Source organism: Lathamus discolor, chromosome 5, assembly GCF_037157495.1.
Source record: "Lathamus discolor isolate bLatDis1 chromosome 5, bLatDis1.hap1, whole genome shotgun sequence".
Lineage (NCBI taxonomy): Eukaryota > Metazoa > Chordata > Aves > Psittaciformes > Psittacidae > Lathamus > Lathamus discolor.
Window position 1 is genome coordinate 72,003,825 of NC_088888.1, and position 18,204 is coordinate 72,022,028.

Genomic DNA, 18,204 nt, shown 5'->3' on the forward strand with positions numbered 1-18,204 from the left:
TCAGTGCCTAAATTCACTAGGTAGTTAATGAAGAAAGTCTTCAAAGCCCTTAAGATGTTTTTAAATTTATGGGTTTCAGTTTAAACAGGCAGGATCTCTCTGGATCTTTCCAATGCACTTACATCTCTGACAGAGAGCAAAGCTACTTGGGGGAATTTAAGCACTTAATTTAGGAAAGCTGTAGTTGCCTAAAGGGTAGGTGCGCCCAGGTGCCTAAGTTAGATTGTTTGGATCCTGTCCAGAGCTATTTCTGAAATAAAAAAGTAAAAGCCTATCTCTGTGAAACTGGCAAAGAAATTTTAATATTTTTGTTAAAAAAAAAAAAACAAACCCCAAAACCCTTCAAAAAACCAAAACCCAAGTAACCAATTAATGATGTAGCTATGTTGCATGATCAGTTGTGGTAATTACATTTTTAATTACTTTACCCTTAGCACCTGATTCTGATCTTATTTCCATTGGTGTCCAAGGACAACTTAAATAAAATCAATGCAACTAAACTAAACTGTAATTGATGAGAGGTCAGAACTGAGCCCTAAATGGTATGTTAAAAGTGGAACTAATCAGAACGCTGAGTGGGTTTATAATTTGTGCAGTTGACATTTTTATAATCTAAATCTCCAAGAAGCTGACCTTTGGATATAGAACTTGGGTTTCCCTTAGAGCCTCATAGCATTCAGGGAAGTGAAGCAACTAGAAAGCCTGTAAAAAGGTGATGATTCTGTACAGCTTTTAAAATCACGTAGTAAATTCTTTCATTAAATGGTTGATGTCTTTCCAGTTTAATAACTTTCTGCATCAGACAAGTCTTTGTGCAGTTTTCCAGAGAGCAGAAGCTGGAGAAGTGTTGGACCATAGCATGTTCTCAAATAACAAAAAAAAACCCAAATAAAGATTATTTTAAGCAGCAAGGGGATTTAGGAACCAATGTTTACTTGAAGTCAAGAATATTAAAGGTCTTTTGGAAATTATGTTTAGAGCTTACAGTTTATGTAATATTTTTTGTGATAGTTGTAATAGGAATACATTTTTTAAAAATCATGCCAATTTAACATATGTGAGTTACATAAGTCCTGGAAATTCCTGTCACAAGTTTCAATGTTATTGGTTGCAAAAAAACAAAAAAAAAAAAAAAGAAAAATAAACTGAAGATATTTTCAGACAAATTTTGTTTATTTTATTATGAAGTAAATATGTGGATTATCTCTGAAGTAATTATTGCTGTTTATTAGGCAGGTGTTAATTTATGTTCTATATTCAAATCAATCAGCTAGTTTAATTTTACAAAATATGTTAACTCTAAGATAAAGGGGTTTCCTTCTGCTTTTGCATGGCAGTATTTTTGTAACAGCTCTTGCATATTTCCAGAATTTGGGACAATCATCATTGTATCAAGTGGATTATTTCTCAGTTGTCAGAATGTATGTGTGGTTTTATACCTTAAGAGAAATTTTGAATATTGTATTTACATTAGTGGCAGTCCTCCACAGTGCTGACCTGACTCTCTGGTCAGTAAAACCGATTCTTCCACAAGCCCTGACCAAGGGAGTCACAGGCTGACTGCTGTGTGTGACCTTCCTCTCATAGACATGGCTTTCAGTCCTATACATAGTCACTAACTTCCAGCTTGTTACTTTTGATATTTATCACTGCAGCAGAGATTCCCTGATAGATAATTACCTAGTTCCTTAAATTCTAGAGATTTAATGCTCTTTGGGAAAAGTACAGGTTCATAACATGAAAAAAAAAAAAAAAAAAAAAAAAAAAAAGGCCATTTTTGCAAGGAATTCTTGCTGTGTTCCCTACAAATGCTACCCTGCTTTCAGAAAATGCTGCTTTCAGAAATATGCCCATCGTTAGTAGTGCCATTATAGTGCATTTCACAGGAATTTGGAAGGCTGGAACAGAGGTTGTACACATTTTAGGAATGCTAGTATAATATTTTTTTTTTCCCACTGAACAATTATGTCTCTGAAAGTGTCAGTGTGATCAAACCTCTGGCACAGTGATAATTATTGTTTTGTGCTGACATCTTTATAGAATATTTATATGTTTTTCTGTTACTATTTGATCAAGTTTTTTTTTGTTTTTTTTTTTTTTTTTTGGCATGGCGCTTTGTTTCCGGATTTTGGTTGGCTGTGTTTGAAACAAAACTCTTTGTTATGGGGCTGGAATTCATTCAATTGTCTCATGAAAATCCTACACTAAAATTGTACTAGTCCATAGGCCTCCAAAGCCACGGTTATAATCACCCCATACCCTCCAGCAAAGGCGATCTTTGCTTTTAGCGAAGTCAAATCAGGATGGCAAAATTGGCTATATAGAAGCAATGTGAAGGTGTTATGATTTGGCGTTTTGAAAGTTTTGTTTGTTTGTGGCATTTTGGGGGTTTTATTTTGGTTTTTGTGTGTGTTTTGTTGTGGTGTTTGGTTTTTTTCAACATCTATTTGTGACTGAATAGATGACAGCGTGAAATTCAATTACAGCAAACAGTCTCAGTCATTACACCTGTCTGCTTCCAGGGGAAAGTATTTGTAAATTGTGCTTTATCCTTCTGTTCCCTAAAACCTGTCTCTGTAATTGACACTTGCCAGCAGAGATGACTGGAAACAGAAGGAGAAGATAATGCGTCTGAGTAGCCCACCAGGGAAAAGAGTATCCTCATCTTTGGGGAGTTTTGTGCTGTTTTGTTTTCTTTAATGAGGAATAATACCTGTGTGCCAAGGATTTACTGCAAGGCTGGTAGCAGATGTTTCTGCTAAATAAAAAAATAAATAAATAAAAAAAAAAGAGTTATGAAAGATGAATCACAAAAGAAGGCAGGACAAAAGAAATATCTAATTAACATAGAAATATTTCTTCAGCAAAGGAAAACAAATGCTTCAGGAGAACAAAAGCCCCTCTCTGTTATTTGTAAGGCTGGTTTGTTACTCTAACACATTTGTAAGAATCAGGTTTGTGCCTGACATGTCAAAACTTATTCACAAAGCAAGAGTTGTAGATACCTTGGGAGTCGATGTTGTCACTTGTTATGCAACTCAGCATCCGTTCAGCACTGATTGATGCCCAAGTTGCCAGTTTTGGAAGAAATGGGATACAGACATGACAGTAATATTTGTACCAAATGTCAGGGAGGAGAAACAGGGGAGTTCATAGAACGGGTATAGATGTAGACTCTGACCAGAAAAAAAACTCAAACAAACATGATAGACAAACTGTCAGCCCTGATGTTTCTGAACTGTTTTATTTCTTTCTGCTAAGTTTTTTCTTTTTCTTCTTATTGGTTTCCCTCCCCAAAATTTTGCCAGACTAGTCAGCATATAAAACTGATCCAGCTGGTGAGTTTTGAGCTTAATGAAGGAATCATCAAACCATTAACTATTTTAAATGTGTCAGATATGTAAAAGACATGGACAATTATTACATCACTACATATTTGGTAAGAATGCTGCTTGAGCATAAGCTTTCTCAGAACTTTTCTAATAGTACTAGGGAAATCAGAACGTATTTCTTGTTTTTCTAATTTTTTTACTTTATTTTTTGATTTGCAAAAATATTTGGTTAATGCCATCTAAATTCATGTACATGGACTTGTGCAAAGCACAAGTGTCGTCCTGCACAATGTCCTTGTCTCTGAACTGGAAAGGCATGGATTTGACGAATGGACTACTCACTAGATAAGGAATTGGCTGAATGGCAACTCGAAAGAGTTGTGGTCAATGGCTCAATGACCAGCTGGAGACCAGTAACGAGTGGCATCCCTCAGGGGTCGGTGTTGGGGTTGATCTTGTTCAACATCTTCGTCAGTGACATGGAGATTGGGATTGAGTGTGCCCTCAGCAAGTTTGCTGACAGCACTAAATTGTGGTCTGGCTGATACGCTAGAAAGAAGGGATGCCATCCAGAGGGGCATTGACACACTTGAGAGGTGGGCCACTGCCAACCTCGTGAAGTTCAACAAGGCGAAGTGCAAGGTCCTACACCTGGGTCAGGGCAATCCCAAGCACAAATACAAAATCTGGGCGGAGAATGGATTGCAAACAGCCCTGCGAAGAAGGACTTAGGGGTGTTGATTGACAAGAAGTTGAGCATGACCTGGCAATGTGTGCCGAGAAAGCCGACAGTATGCTGGGCTTCACTGAAAAGAGCATAGCCAGCAGGTTGAGGGAGGTGACTCTCCTCCTCTGCATGAGACTCCTCAGCTAGAGTACTACTACCAGCTCTGGAGCCCCAGCATAAGAAGGACGTGGACCTGCTTGAGCGAGTCCAGAGGGCTGAAGCACTTCTCCTGTGAGAACAGGCTGAGAGAGTTGGGCGTGTTCAGTCTGGAGAAGAGAAGGCTCTGGGGAGATATTAGAGCAGCTTCCAGTACCTAAAGGGAGCCTACAGGAAATCTGGACAGGGATTTTTTATAAAGGCATGTAGGGAAAGGACAAGATGTAATGGCTTTAAATTGAAAGAGGATAGATTTAGACTAGACAGAAGGAAGAAATTTTTCACTATGAGGGTAGTGAGACACTGGAAAATGTTGCCCAGGGAAGTTGTGGCTGCCCCACCCCTGAAAGGGTTCAAGGCCAGATTGATCAACCTGGTCTAGTCGATGATGTCCCTGTCCATGGCAGGAGGGTTGGAACTAGATCTTTAAGGTCCCTTCCAACCAAGCCATTTTATGATTTTATGAACTATTTCTGTTACTCTCTGTAGGTGAACAAGTAATTTGAGAGTTTATCAGCCACAAAACCAATGGCAAAAAATGTAACTGAGTAATGCAGTTAAGTATTGCTTGACTACATTGCCTATTAACATGTACTCAGGACATCCCCAAGTGGCCCAAAGAGTTGTGTGTGCCTCTGCTCATGGCTTACAGAGCACTGTAAGCGCACTCTGTTATATTTATGAGCCAGAAAGTAAACTGTGTCAGAAAGGAAGTTAAAATGACTTCTCTGTAGGATATTGTCAGTGTAAAATATCTGATTTATTTAGGTTGCTTTTTGAATGCTGCATCTTGTAAACACAGTGGGGCATTTCTCTGTCATTGATCCAAAGCAATGGGTACTAATGGCATAATACAGTGGTACTCAGTAACCTGTTATCATGGGCTGCTTTGTCATGTGGAGACTTAGGGGAGAGAAATACACTGTAACAAAAAATAAAATTTTATGAATGTCCATCTATACATTTAATAACGCTCAGTTTAAAAATTGTTTGCTGTTATCTTTTTGCATGACATGTCATGTCAAATAGCATGAAGATCATTGTACGTATTAGTGTAAATATGAAGAGAAATGCAGGCATTTTTCCTCCAAGCATTCAAAGGACAGGCTGTGGCAGTTCTCTATCATGTCTTGAGTAGCCCTTCTATATTATGGGGCTCTGAATTTTTTAATAAATTTAATACAATAATAAATATAATAATTTATCTAGGTAGAATATTTTTATATATAACTTTTATTTTTTCACACAAAGCCTTTTTATGTTTATAGGAAACAGGATAAACAAATAAGGGAAATACCTACACAGTAAAGTTCTAAAATTTGCCCAGTACCTTTAAACCCTTGTCAAAGTTTTCTTTCAAGTGACATCTATGTACATCAGACAGCTCCTTAGAAGCAAACAAGGGCATGTATTTTAAGGCATACTGTTTCAGACCGGCATAAAAATCAGTATGGTGCCACACGCTGACCCCAGACCTCTGACAGCGGTAGCTGCAGTTCTTCGAGGTTTATAATCTGTTTGCCTACCACCTTATTTAGTAATTTCAGCTGTTCTGATTGTTGTGTTTCCCTTTAGAGCATGGTGGGAGGCCAGGTTATGACTTCATTTACACACTTTCTCTTGGGAGCAAATTAGTACGTGAGCCAGTACAGGAGAGTGCCATTTGGGTAATCTTGGTGTAGGACCATTAATAGAGTATAGGGATTTTTGTATTCTCCTCCTGAACAACCATTTAAAAGCTAACAACAGTATAATTTTCTGCTACTATTTTCATGTATATATACATAGGATCATTTTGCATTTGTTGTTGGTAAGACTCCAGATTCCAGTCTCACTTAAAATAGATGTCGAGTCAAAGCAACTGTTATCTAAAGATTTCTGCCAAGAAGGGAGACAGCAAAGACATTTTAAAAAGAAATAGTATAGTAGCATCCCAACCATTGGGATGCTGATATCCCTGCTTTACCATGGTTTGTGTCTGTTAGTGATGTCTCCTTCAGGCTGAATACTCAAAACAGAATCACAGAATCACAGAATCACAGAATCCCAAGGGTTGGAAGGGACCTAAAAAGATCATCTAGTCCAACCCCCCTGCAAGAGCAGGGTAACCTACAGTACATCACACAGGAACTTGTCCAGGCGGGCCTTGAATATCTCCAGTGTAGGAGACTCCACAACCCCCCTGGGCAACCTGTTCCAGTGCTCTGTCACTCTTACAGTAAAGAAGTTCTTCCTGATGTTAACGTGGAACTTCCTATGCTCCAGTTTACACCCATTGCCCCTTGTCCTATCACTGGATATCACTGAAAAAAGCCTAGCTCCATCATCCTGACACCTACCCTTTACATATTTGTAAACATTGATGAGGTCACCCCTCAGTCTCCTCTTCTCCAAGCTAAAGAGACCCAGCTCCCTCAGCCTCTCCTCATAAGGGAGATGTTCCACTCCCTTAATCATCTTTGTGGCTCTGCGCTGGACTCCTTCAAGCAATTCCCTGTCCTTCTTGAACAGAGGGGCCCAGAACTGGACGCAATATTCCAGATGCGGCCTCACCAAGGCTGAGTAGAGGGGGAGGAGAACCTCTCTTGACCTACTAACCACTCCCTTTCTAATGCACCCTAAGATGCCATTTGCCTTCTTGGCCACAAGAGCACATTGCTGGCTCATGGTCATCCTCCTATCCACCAGGACCCCCAGGTCCCTTTCCCCTTCACTACTTTCCAGCAGGTCAACCCCCAACCTGTACTGGTACATGGGGTTGTTCTTCCCCAGATGCAAGACTCTACACTTGCCCTTGTTAAATTTCATCAAGTTTCTCCCCGCCCAACTCTCCAGCCTGTCCAGGTCTCGCTGAATGGCAGCACAGTCCTCTGGTGTGTCAGCCACTCCTCCCAGTTTTGTGTCATCAGCAAACTTGCTGAGGGTGCACTCAGTTCCCTCATCCAGGTCATTGATGAAAATATTAAACAGCACCGGTCCCAGCACCGACCCCTGAGGAACTCCACTAGTCACAGACCTCCAGCTAGATTCTGCGCCATTGACCACAACTCTCTGCCTTCTTCCTTTCAACCAGTTCTCGATCCACCTCACTACTTGATCGTCAAGCCCACACTTCCTTAGCTTATCTATGAGGATGCTGTGGGAGACAGTATCAAATGCCTTACTGAAATCAAGAAAAACTACATCTACCGCTCTACCATCATCCCTCCACCTAGTCACTTCCTCATAGAAGGCTATAAGGTTGGTCATACATGACTTCCCCCTCATAAAACCATGTTGGCTGTTCTTAATGACCCCCTCATCCTTGATATGCCTAGTGATGGAGTCAAGAATAAGTTGTTCCATCACCTTTCCAGGGATGGAGGTAAGGCTGACCGGTCTATAATTACCCGGGTCCTCCTTCTTGCCCTTCTTATAGATTGGTGTGACCTTTGCCATCCGCCAATCCTCAGGCACCTCGCCCGTTTCCCACGACTTACCAAAGATGATGGAAAGTGGCCTAGCAATGACCTCCGCCAGCTCCCTCAGCACCCGTGGGTGCATTCCATCCGGACCCATCGATTTACAGATGTCCAGATTGCATAGCTGATCCCTAACCCAATCCTCATCTACCAAAGCAAACTCCTCCTTTGTCCTGACTCCTTCTGGGGCTATAGAAATCCGGGGCCCTCGGGGAGAGTCTGCAGGAGTAAAGACAGAGGCAAAGAAGGCATTCAGCACCTCTGCCTTCTTTATATCCTCTGTCTCCAGGGTACCCACTTCGTTCAGCAGTGGGCCTATATTGCCTCTTGTGTTAGTTTTATTTGCTATGTATTTGAAGAAGCCCTTTCTATTGTCTTTAACCCGACTAGCAAGATTGAGTTCCAAGGAGGCCTTAGCTGTCCTAATTGCCTCCCTACATCCTCTAACAACTGTCCTATATTCCTCCCAAGCGGCCAGCCCCTCCTTCCATAATCCATAGATTCTCCTTTTCCACTTGAGTTTGCCCAGCAGCTCCTTGTTTAACCACGCCGGTCTCCTAGATCCCTTACTTGACTTCCTACTTATTGGGACGCTCCGATCCTGAGCTTGGAAGAAGCGGTCCTTGAATGCTAACCAACTATCTTGAGCCCCTTTACCGCCTAGTACACTTTCCCATGAGACTTCCCTTAGCAGTTGACTGAAGAGGCCAAAGTTGGCCCTTCGGAAATCCAGAACTGTGGCTTTGCTAGGTATTCTATTCCTCCCACACAGGATCCTAAACTCCACCATCTCATGGTCACTGCAGCCAAGGCTGCCATTGACCGTCACCACTTCGACCAAACCCTCCTTGTTGGCGAGTACTAAATCTAGCAGCGCTGCTCCCCTAGTTGGTACGTCCACCATTTGCATTAAGAAATTATCATCAATGCACTCGAGGAACCTCCTAGACTGTGAATGACTGGCTGTGTGAGTCTTCCAGCAAATATCGGGGTGATTAAAGTCCCCCACGACGACTAAGGCATGTAGTCGCGAGGCTACTTCCAGTTGCCTGTAGAAAGCCTCATCAACTCCTTCGTCCTGATCAGGAGGTCTGTAATAGACCCCCACAACTGTATCACCCGTGCCAGTCAGCCCCTTGATTCGTACCCACAGACATTCCACTTGCTCCTCATCCGACCCCGGACAGAACTCAATACATTCTAGTTGCACCCAACTGCTGTAGAACACCGTTGGAGAAAAATGGCATTAATGCTTCATGTAACATAAAACTTACATTGGGCCCTAAGATACAGTTTTACAAGGGTGTAAAAATTGATCTCCTTGTTGCTCTATGAAAAGCTGGTGGTTCTGAGTAATTGCTGCATATCTTCACAGTGTGAAAAGGAAAGAGGCCAACAGCTAAGATCTTTTTGTCCTTTGCAAACCAGTGCTGTAAGGGTCCCATGCTGTGAAAGTGAGAGTGTTGAATTCAGCAGGTACAAGATGAAGCTCAGATTGACTTAAGCACATTAGTGCTCTTTTAAGATAAAAAAAAAACATAAAAAAGACGACAAGGAAGGCTGATAGCCCATTCATTCATGGAGTTGCAAGTATAGGTTTAGTAGTATTTATTATCACAGAGTTTGGTCCTGCACTGGGAGCATTTACTCATGCTCATTTGTGAAACTTTGGCCATGACATGGGCCTGCAGGACTGAAACCCTTATTTCTGAGGATTTCTAATAATTTGTTTTATACACATGAACTCCTAAACACCAGCTATGTTGCTTCTAGAGACTCTTTTTTTTTTTTTTTCCAAGTATCAAATTAAAAGTATCCATGACTGATGCTGTTCATGGAATCAAGATATATTCAAGATGCAGGATTTCAAGAAATCTTAGAGAAATGGCTAGGTATCAGTCTTCTGGTGAGTTATCTTTCTTCAATAAAAAGGTGTTACAGCTGATTTTGAGCTAGCAATTGGGGCATTATGCCTAGTTTCTCTTATATGTGATAGTCCAGTTCACTTGGTTTTATTTTTCAGTTTTTATTGTTTTATTATTTTGTACTTTTGGATTTTTTCTTATACAAAGTACAAAAGATTTAATATTGCATCTGTCTTTGTCTCTTGGCAAGTACAGTGTGGATCAAGGGAAATATTATGCATGAGAACCAAAAAATAGCTAAGCATAGAGATTAAAGCATGAGCAATATTATAACATTTTCAGAGGACTCTGAACAAAAAGCAATGCCTTCCAAAATAATCACCACAGTTCTTTATACCTAAGTGTTTGCACATATTAATAGTATACCATATGCTTGGCTTAGCAGTATGGATGTAACACATCCATCTACCAGATGCAATATTCTCTCAGGAACAGAATATTTTCCAGGACTATCCTACTCTTTTTGACACCTCAGTTGTAACTTATTCTATGACTTGATCTGAAAATGATGACCAGCTTGAAATCTATATAACTTGAAGGCTTTATCAGTAAAGCCCAGCAGAGTTATATTTCTCTGTGTCTGTGATGTTGAAACCTGGTGAAAATCAATTTTTCCTTTTGCTGAATGGTATATTTGAAGCATTTAAAAAAGGTGAATGAGTGTGCTGAAGGCCTATCATTCTCAAAGTACTTTCTTATGCAGCATTCGTAGGTACATCTGCCTGTTATCCCAGAGAGGCTGTGTGTGTTGTATCAGCAGGAAGGAGAAAAAGAATGAGATGAGGTATATCAGAAAGAAAGTTTATAGCAAATGGTGTTTTGAACAGCCCATATTCCCCAGTGTAATATATTATGGAAATAATGATTCTGAGAAGTGATGCTTCTTTGTAACCTGAAGTGACATGGTAGGAATTATACATGATCAAATCATTCAGGACTGGGTACTTAGTTGTCTAGAAATGCTGTAAGAAGTGTCTGAACAGCTTTGGTATAGATGGAGTGGCAATAACTAGATTACTAAAATTGAAAGTACCTGAAATAGTTGCTTATGATGATGATGATTCAGCTATCAAGGGGAACAAAAAAGGTATTTTTAATTCTTTTTTATAGAGTTTTGGGGGCGTTTGGTGATTTAATACCATATTTTATCTTGTATTTAGGGGAAAATTGTATGCTTTAACTTATTTTCAAGCACAGTTACTTCAAAACTAAAAATAGGTTCTTAATTAATTAACATGGATAGCCAATGAGAAGTGGACTAAAGGTTTAAAAGGAGTTGTCAGGAAACCAGAACAAATAAAATATGAATGCAAAACAGTCTGTAAGGGAGCAACAAAGAGAATACAGGGGAAATTACTATACTAGAATAAAGAACAAAATGCTTCTGACCCGTACACTCTCATTAAGCACAGATCAAGAAATGCAACCCAAAAGGCAGAATAAAGATAGTGTATGTGTCTAGTCTCTCACATAAATAGATTGGCTTACGTGGTTGCTCTGGTTTACAGAGATTTCCTTGCAGTAACAACAAGCTGGTGTACCTTGCCAGAAGACGACTCTGGCTTCAACTGATTTGATGATTCCCTTCTAACAAATGTGGAGACACAAAATAAGCGTGGTTAACTTAATGGAGTTTAGGAATATCATGTGGTATGGGAATAAAACATAGCCTAATTGTCTTCAGAGCTATCAACATACACTGTCTGCAGGTTGGACTGTCTCTTCTTCCTCATGTGGTTCTTCTGCCAGTGAGAAGTATCACATTTTTAGTTTTAGTGGGGAGGAGAGGGAAGCCAAAATGCAACCAGAAAAACCCAATGCCAAAACCAGCTTTAAATCTGACTACTCTTGAGTTAAAAGAATATTAACTGACCGGGAAATATATTTAAGAGTGCATTTATTTAAGGGTTTTGAATGCTATCTTTCATAAATCACTGCATTGTTTTGATAAATCATTGAGACTTTGTTCTGAATTTGTTATGAATGGAATTTGACTGTGGTGTACTTTGTACAGATGTTAAGTAGGAATCTAGCATAGTATATTTTATTTCTCTGATTAACATTTTCCCCCTTTTCTGTTCCTCTTTCTCCTCATTGCTGTTCCTTCCCCACATACATAGAGTTAGTTAATACTAGAGGAGCGAGTTAATTTGGCTTCACTTCTTAAAAAAAAAAATGAATGCTATGACCAGTGGAATTAAAACATTTGGTAAGCTAAAAGAAAAGGGAGCAAATGTCGAGAACAAACACCAGTGACCTAGGGAATATAAAATTGTTTCATAGTAAGTATGAACATTAACAATTTTTGGCATCTAGAAATGTAAAATTAACAATTTGAAAACATTTATCTGGATGAGATAAAGCATTATGCATGAAACATAATGAACTTTCTGAAATTCAGCCAGGATGCTGTGGTACTCACTTAGACAAAGAAGTCAACTAGTTAATCACAGCAAAGAAAACTAGACAAGGTAAATTAGTTTGCTGCATTCCAGACTCTTAGCTACGAAAAAAAATATCTTCAACTAATTAGCAACTGAAAATACTCTAAGCTTATAGAAAGAGAATGCAAGCAGAGCAAAAGAAAGCAATCCTGGCTTTGGAATGGTGTATCAGCCTGTGATGTTTGACTCATACAGTTTTATGATTTTATTAGGCAGACTACATTAAGGAGTCTTCAACTTTGATTATATTGATTATATACAACATAATAGTCCGTAAGGAAAAAATACCATGCATGGCTTCAATCCTTAATCTTCACAAGCTCTTGGAGCCTCTAATGAAGTGCAAATTTATTTAATTTAAAAACCTGCATGAATATATATGTAATGAAAAAGGCTAGAAATCTCACAATTTAAATAAGTTAATAAAATGTTAAGGATTTTTAGAGGATTATTATCTTAATTGTGTGCTAGATATTTTTACTTTATGTTTTTATTCTTAATGCTACAAGAGTGCACATTCTAGATGTTTTATTTCTAGCTTCTTTAAATTAGAGGAAGTGAAGTTGATCTGCTTGTTGCATGGGATAAGTATAGTGTTTTACCTGAAGACTATGTTATTTTACATAGTAAAAGCTTTAGGTACAGTTCTGATATACGGTTGTTCTATTTTAAACCTAGAAAAATGTTTAAAATTCTCAGAATTTTTGTTCAAACATACAGGTATAGAATCTTGTATAGTACTAGACACAATATATACTTGTATAGAATCAAGTGTAGTAGTAGATTATTTATTTCAAAAATATATAAAAACATTCTTTCTCTAATTTTAATTTCATTTCCAATGTCTGAATCTGCTTTCCAAATATGAACAAATTCATGTTCCTGTAAATGTCATTTTGATTTTAATGGTGGGGAGGTGAAGATCACATCCTCTCATTATTTATCTTTTGCATGAACAGTGTTACACCCTGGAATTATTCCAGTTTAACTGAAGGAGAACTGCATGGTTCCAATGCCATACTTGTTTTTTAAAGAACTTTGGTTTTATGTGACATCTGTTCTACATTCATATAGGCAGTATGTATGTTTAAGGAGAAGTGTTTGGCCTCCTTTGGAACGACGCATCAGAAGAAAATCTGTCTTTTTATCGTTATTTTTTTATTAAAGAAGAGATAAGGTGATAAAGCAAATTACTTTTCCAGGACCTCTCATTTTATTACATTACCTCTTGAACATTTTTAAATGAGAGTCAGTGACTCTAAAATGCTTGTATATTGTTGTTGTTTGTTTGGTTGTTTTTCATTTCAGAAGGTGCTTGTTTGTGGACGATGTTTATTATGAAACTGTGTGTGCATGTGTGCATGCATGCAAGTGTGAATGTATGTATATCTGTAGAATGAAGTGGAGGAAGATAGTGTCTCTTTTATTTTATAAGATCTACTTCTTGAATAGTCTCATGCTTTCAAAATATGCCAAGACCAAATACAGGAACTTCAGCTCTAAACAGAGAATGTCCCGGAAAGGTTTGAAGTTATGAAAAAGGGTGTTTAGTCTCTCAACATAACTGTTTTCACCACCAAGTCACATTGTAATCAGATAGTGTGACAGCTAATTTTTTAAGCAGAATTGGAATCAATTATATGAAATCAGCCTACAATGTGATTTTGTTTCTAAAATATTATTTTTCTTTTTATGTGCATTTCAAAAACATGTGCAATAAATATTTAGACTCTTAATTTACTACACATCAATCTAAAAATCTACTTTGGTATTTTAATCAGAATCAATCTGCTTAATTGTTACTCCTAGCCCATCAATCTCAGTTTTGCACTAACTTGAACAATGCCACTTTTGCTATTTGCACTTTAATTTGATTTCCATTCTAAGTTTATGAACAGTAATAGGGTCCTGCTTGAATATTCATTAGCTTTGAATTGTGAGCTATGAAAAGGTGCTTTCTTTTACCTTAATGAAAGTGGCTCAGCATGGGGTGGATCAGTAATGACATTTGATTTTAAGCATCCTACAAATATGCTTCTTATTTATTGACACATCTTGTCCAAACAGCTCCCTCGCAAGTTAGTGGAGTAATGAAAGAGAGAGTGCTGCAGAGGAGTGTGGAGCTCTCGTGGCAGGAACCAGAACATCCCAATGGAGTCATTACTGAATATGAAATCAAGTATTATGAGAAAGTAAGTGCTAAGATTATCTGTAATATACAACAATGCACCGTTTGCTTCACATTGGCTTGCTGTGTTGTGGAGCAGTGTTAAAGCCATTAGCTGTCAACTATTCTGTCTCTTTAAAGTCATAGTGATTTTGCTCATTTATAATAACTAGTGAGTCCCTGCAATTATTATTGCTGTTGTATATCTCATACTGTATTTTGGTATCCTAAAAATTAAATATCCTTTCAAAATCTGCCCTTTTTTCCCACTTTTCTTCCTATCAAGTTGGACTTGGATATTTTACTATTATATTTATAATTTTCCTATCTCTTCTACACTGTGTTTAAAGCTAGTTTCATTTCCTTCTGTGTTGCTGTAATTTCAGTTTTGTGAGGATATGTAAAATATAACTCTTGACTGCATTTGGTATTTCCTCATGAGCTAGACAGCTTCAGTCTGATGTCTGAAAACTTCCAAAGCACTTCCTACAGTTTCAAGTGATAAATATGTCTTACTCCTTATTTGTTCTTTTAAAAAGTCCCAGAATTGTGAAATTTATTTTTCGCTTGTTCTCTAAACACAATAATGAATTGAGGGCTGCTTTTCAGCAGTAGATGAAGTGATCTTTGTTTCTGGTAGAGTGAAATTGCAATCTTACTGATGTCAGTCGGAGTTTTGCCATTCATTTCATGGTGTCTAGGGCTTCATTCATGATAACTTTGAAGTACTCCAGAATAAAAAAATTCTGACAACTTTAAGCTGGATGAAAGCAGAGTGAAGGCAGGTTCTGCAGCTGTATGTTTGCCATGGGACCCAGACTAAGTGTGCCTCCTCCAGACTCCCTAGTAAATTTCCTACAGCATGTAACATATTCCTAATTTTTCTAAAACATTCTGAGAGAAAAAAGAAACAATTAAAATGCACAGGAAACAAAGGAGCTCCTTTGTGATCACTTCTGAAGACATTTCATTTCTGCAAACAAGGTAAGAGTATATCTATATCAAAAAGAGCATGTCAGCTTACTAGGTAACATAGAATTAGGTAAATTCAGACCAGATTGGATCTAATATCAAGTGTCACATCCAATTTTCAACACTGAATTGCACAAATATACTTATCAAAAGATCTTTATATGATTCGGGAAGGGAATAAAATGTTAATTTGTGGATGCTAACTCCCAGTTTAAGTTGTTCACTTTAATCACTTATAACAAAATTTACCACATATGTACAGATAGGTAAACAGTTAAAAAAAAAAAAAAGTACTAACTTTAGCAGAGTTTTTGTTCCTCCAGCATGTGTGTGTGTGCACACAAAGAAAGCCCATACATTAAAAAATAAAAAAAAGTTACATATTTGCCAAAGGCAAAATTGTTCTCTGCACAAAAAAGAAAAAACAACAAACAAAACTCAAACTACAAACCAAACAACATGGGTTGTTCCGGTTTTTTGTTTGTTTGGGGGTGATTTAATACGCAAACTTGTTTCTAATCTCTTAAATAGTTTAAATAGGTAGTGAAAAATTATTGAGATACTAGACATTTCATATGATGATAGCTTTTTTGAATGGGGCTTGTAATATTTTCCTTATACAATCACATTACCTGTTACTTTGAATAAACAGAATTCTGCTACTAGTTTCCTGTGTTTGCAAAAGGAAGAACTAATGTTAAAGTTGCATTGCAATGGAAAGAAACCTACCAGTATTATACTTAGTACAATGAAATTAATAAAAGAATAAGAAGCTCATCCTATGCACAGTCACAGATAAACTGGACTACATACCTTTAATTCAGTGAGACAATTTTAACACATATACTTCTCTTCCTTCCAAAATAATGCAGTTGAGCTTAAAAAGTACTTCATAAACTACTACTCAGAATGAGAGAGGCAGCTCAAGTTTTGTTTTATTAATTGGACAGAATCTTGGGCAACATGGTCTAGTGTGAGGCATTCCTGACCTGGCAGGAGGGTTGGAACTAAAAAATCTTAAGGTCATTTCCAGCCCTAATCATGCTATGATTGTATGATTCTATGAATAAAAAAAAAAAAATTAAAATAAAAAAATCTGAACTTTCAGCTCCTTTTAGAGTGAAATCAAACATTTTTGTGGTTCTGATATATTCTGATAATTGTTTTTTTCACCTCTTATTTCTGGCTAGGGCTGGAATGCAAACTGCCTGAAATCTCCCAAGCCTGTCTTACGAGATTTCTAGCACAGGTCATTTTTATTTCTTTGTTACTTGTTTACTTTGAATAAAAACTTTTGGCAATTCAAATAAGCCTTATTTATGCATTAAAATGCAAACTCAGAAATTCCACTGTGGCTTTCAGTCCTGAACCTTACTGTTCATGATTTCCTTACACTTGTTTCTCATCTCTCAAGCATTCCTGTTCTTTCTCACATACCAACATACATTCCACCATGGTCCTCACTTACAGATGATTTAAGCCCTCTTGGAGAAGATACAGAAATTGTGCTTAGCCAAGTTGGTATGCTTGCTGAAATAACAGAGAGAGGGCATGAACCAAGAGTAGCCATTACTGAGTCTCAGAAAAGAAATCATTTATGTTGTATTTAACCCTGTATTTAAGCAAAAGCCTTTGCTGCTTTACTGACTGCAAAAGGGGAAGGTTCTCCATCACTTTTAGCTGGCAAAGTACTATTGAAATGAGCTACAGATTTATTCCTTCCCTCTGTATTCATCTCATTAGCACTGCCTCGTACAGCTCATGCTTCTCTGGTCATGTGGTGCATTCAGATGGTTGGTTAATTCATCTCTTCTGCCCTTCAAATCAGCGTTGCATCTGCCACTGAAAATCAACAGGGCTGCACATATCTGTGCTGAAAGATAATCTGGATCAGTAAATGTGATGAATAAGTAGAGCTTTCTGAATACCGTAATGATCTGTGATACAGCTTTTGTAGTATTTGAAAGTGAGTTATTACTCATAGGGTTTGTATTCTTACAGCTTCAGATTTGGGGGATGTCATACTGAGATTACTTCCCTAGGTTCTTCTCAATGCCGTAGGATTAAAACCTGAGAAAAGACTAAAATCCAGAGAAAAAAAAAAACTGAGTGAAAATTGAGTTAAGGATTTCAGAATCTGGTGCAAAATCCAGGCTGTTATACATTGGCAGTATGGTATATTTGAAAGGTATTGGAAGATAGCAAGGGAAGGGGTTCTGACCATGACAGAACAGATGTCCCTGTCCTTGCACTCTTTAGACCCCACAGATCCCATTGGAAAGCTGTGGTCAAGATACTTTCTCATCAAAATTTCACAAAATGTGATCAGAGCCAAAGAAGCAATCATTTTATGTCTGGATATTTTATGGGTAACAACATGAGCATCCCATTTGAATTTTATGTTCTATTTAGAGCTCCTCATTGCATTGACAGTGTTTTGTAATACTCCACAGGGTATGCTTTACTTTTTATGTTGGGGAAAAAAAAAAGCATTCAACAAATTGAAATAAACTACTCTGGCTGGCTGTCAGTTGCTGATGTGCAAACATGGCAAAATCTGACCTGTAAATGTAATTTAATCTTTTGTCCTATTGTTTCCAGGATCAAAGGGAGAGGACCTATTCAACAGTGAAAACCAAGTCCACTTCAGCTTCTATTAATAACCTAAAGCCAGGAACAGTGTATGTTTTCCAGATCCGTGCTTTTACTGCTGCTGGTTATGGAAATTACAGTCCCAGACTGGATGTTGCCACACTAGAAGAAGCCACAGGTAAACAATTAGTTTTATATGAAATTAATAGTTTCAGTAGAAGTAGTAAGTAGAGCAAGAATGGAAAGAGCCATAGGCAATATTATTGAAACTGGAAAGAATGAAGTTCTACATGAAGGTGGATTTTTGTATTTTGAAGGATGAGTTCAATTAGATTTTCTACCACACAGAGGCAAAATACACTCCTAAAATAGGTGGAGATTTATAATGTATCAGGTTCTTCTCCTCTGATGGCCTTCTAACACAAAGA

At 37.9% G+C, this 18,204-nt stretch overlaps 1 protein-coding gene across 5 annotated transcripts in view; it reads left to right on the top strand.

Annotated features, from left to right (window-relative positions):
- The window catches only part of EPHA7 (EPH receptor A7), a 167,766-nt gene that overhangs the window by 111,342 nt on the left and 38,220 nt on the right, over nt 1–18,204 (top strand). For all 5 annotated transcript variants that reach the window (XM_065681215.1, XM_065681212.1, XM_065681210.1 and 2 more), the window contains 2 exons: nt 14,113–14,237; nt 17,786–17,954. In XM_065681215.1, coding sequence (XP_065537287.1) covers nt 14,113–14,237; nt 17,786–17,954 — 294 coding nt within the window. The remainder of the gene's footprint in view (nt 1–14,112; nt 14,238–17,785; nt 17,955–18,204) is intronic.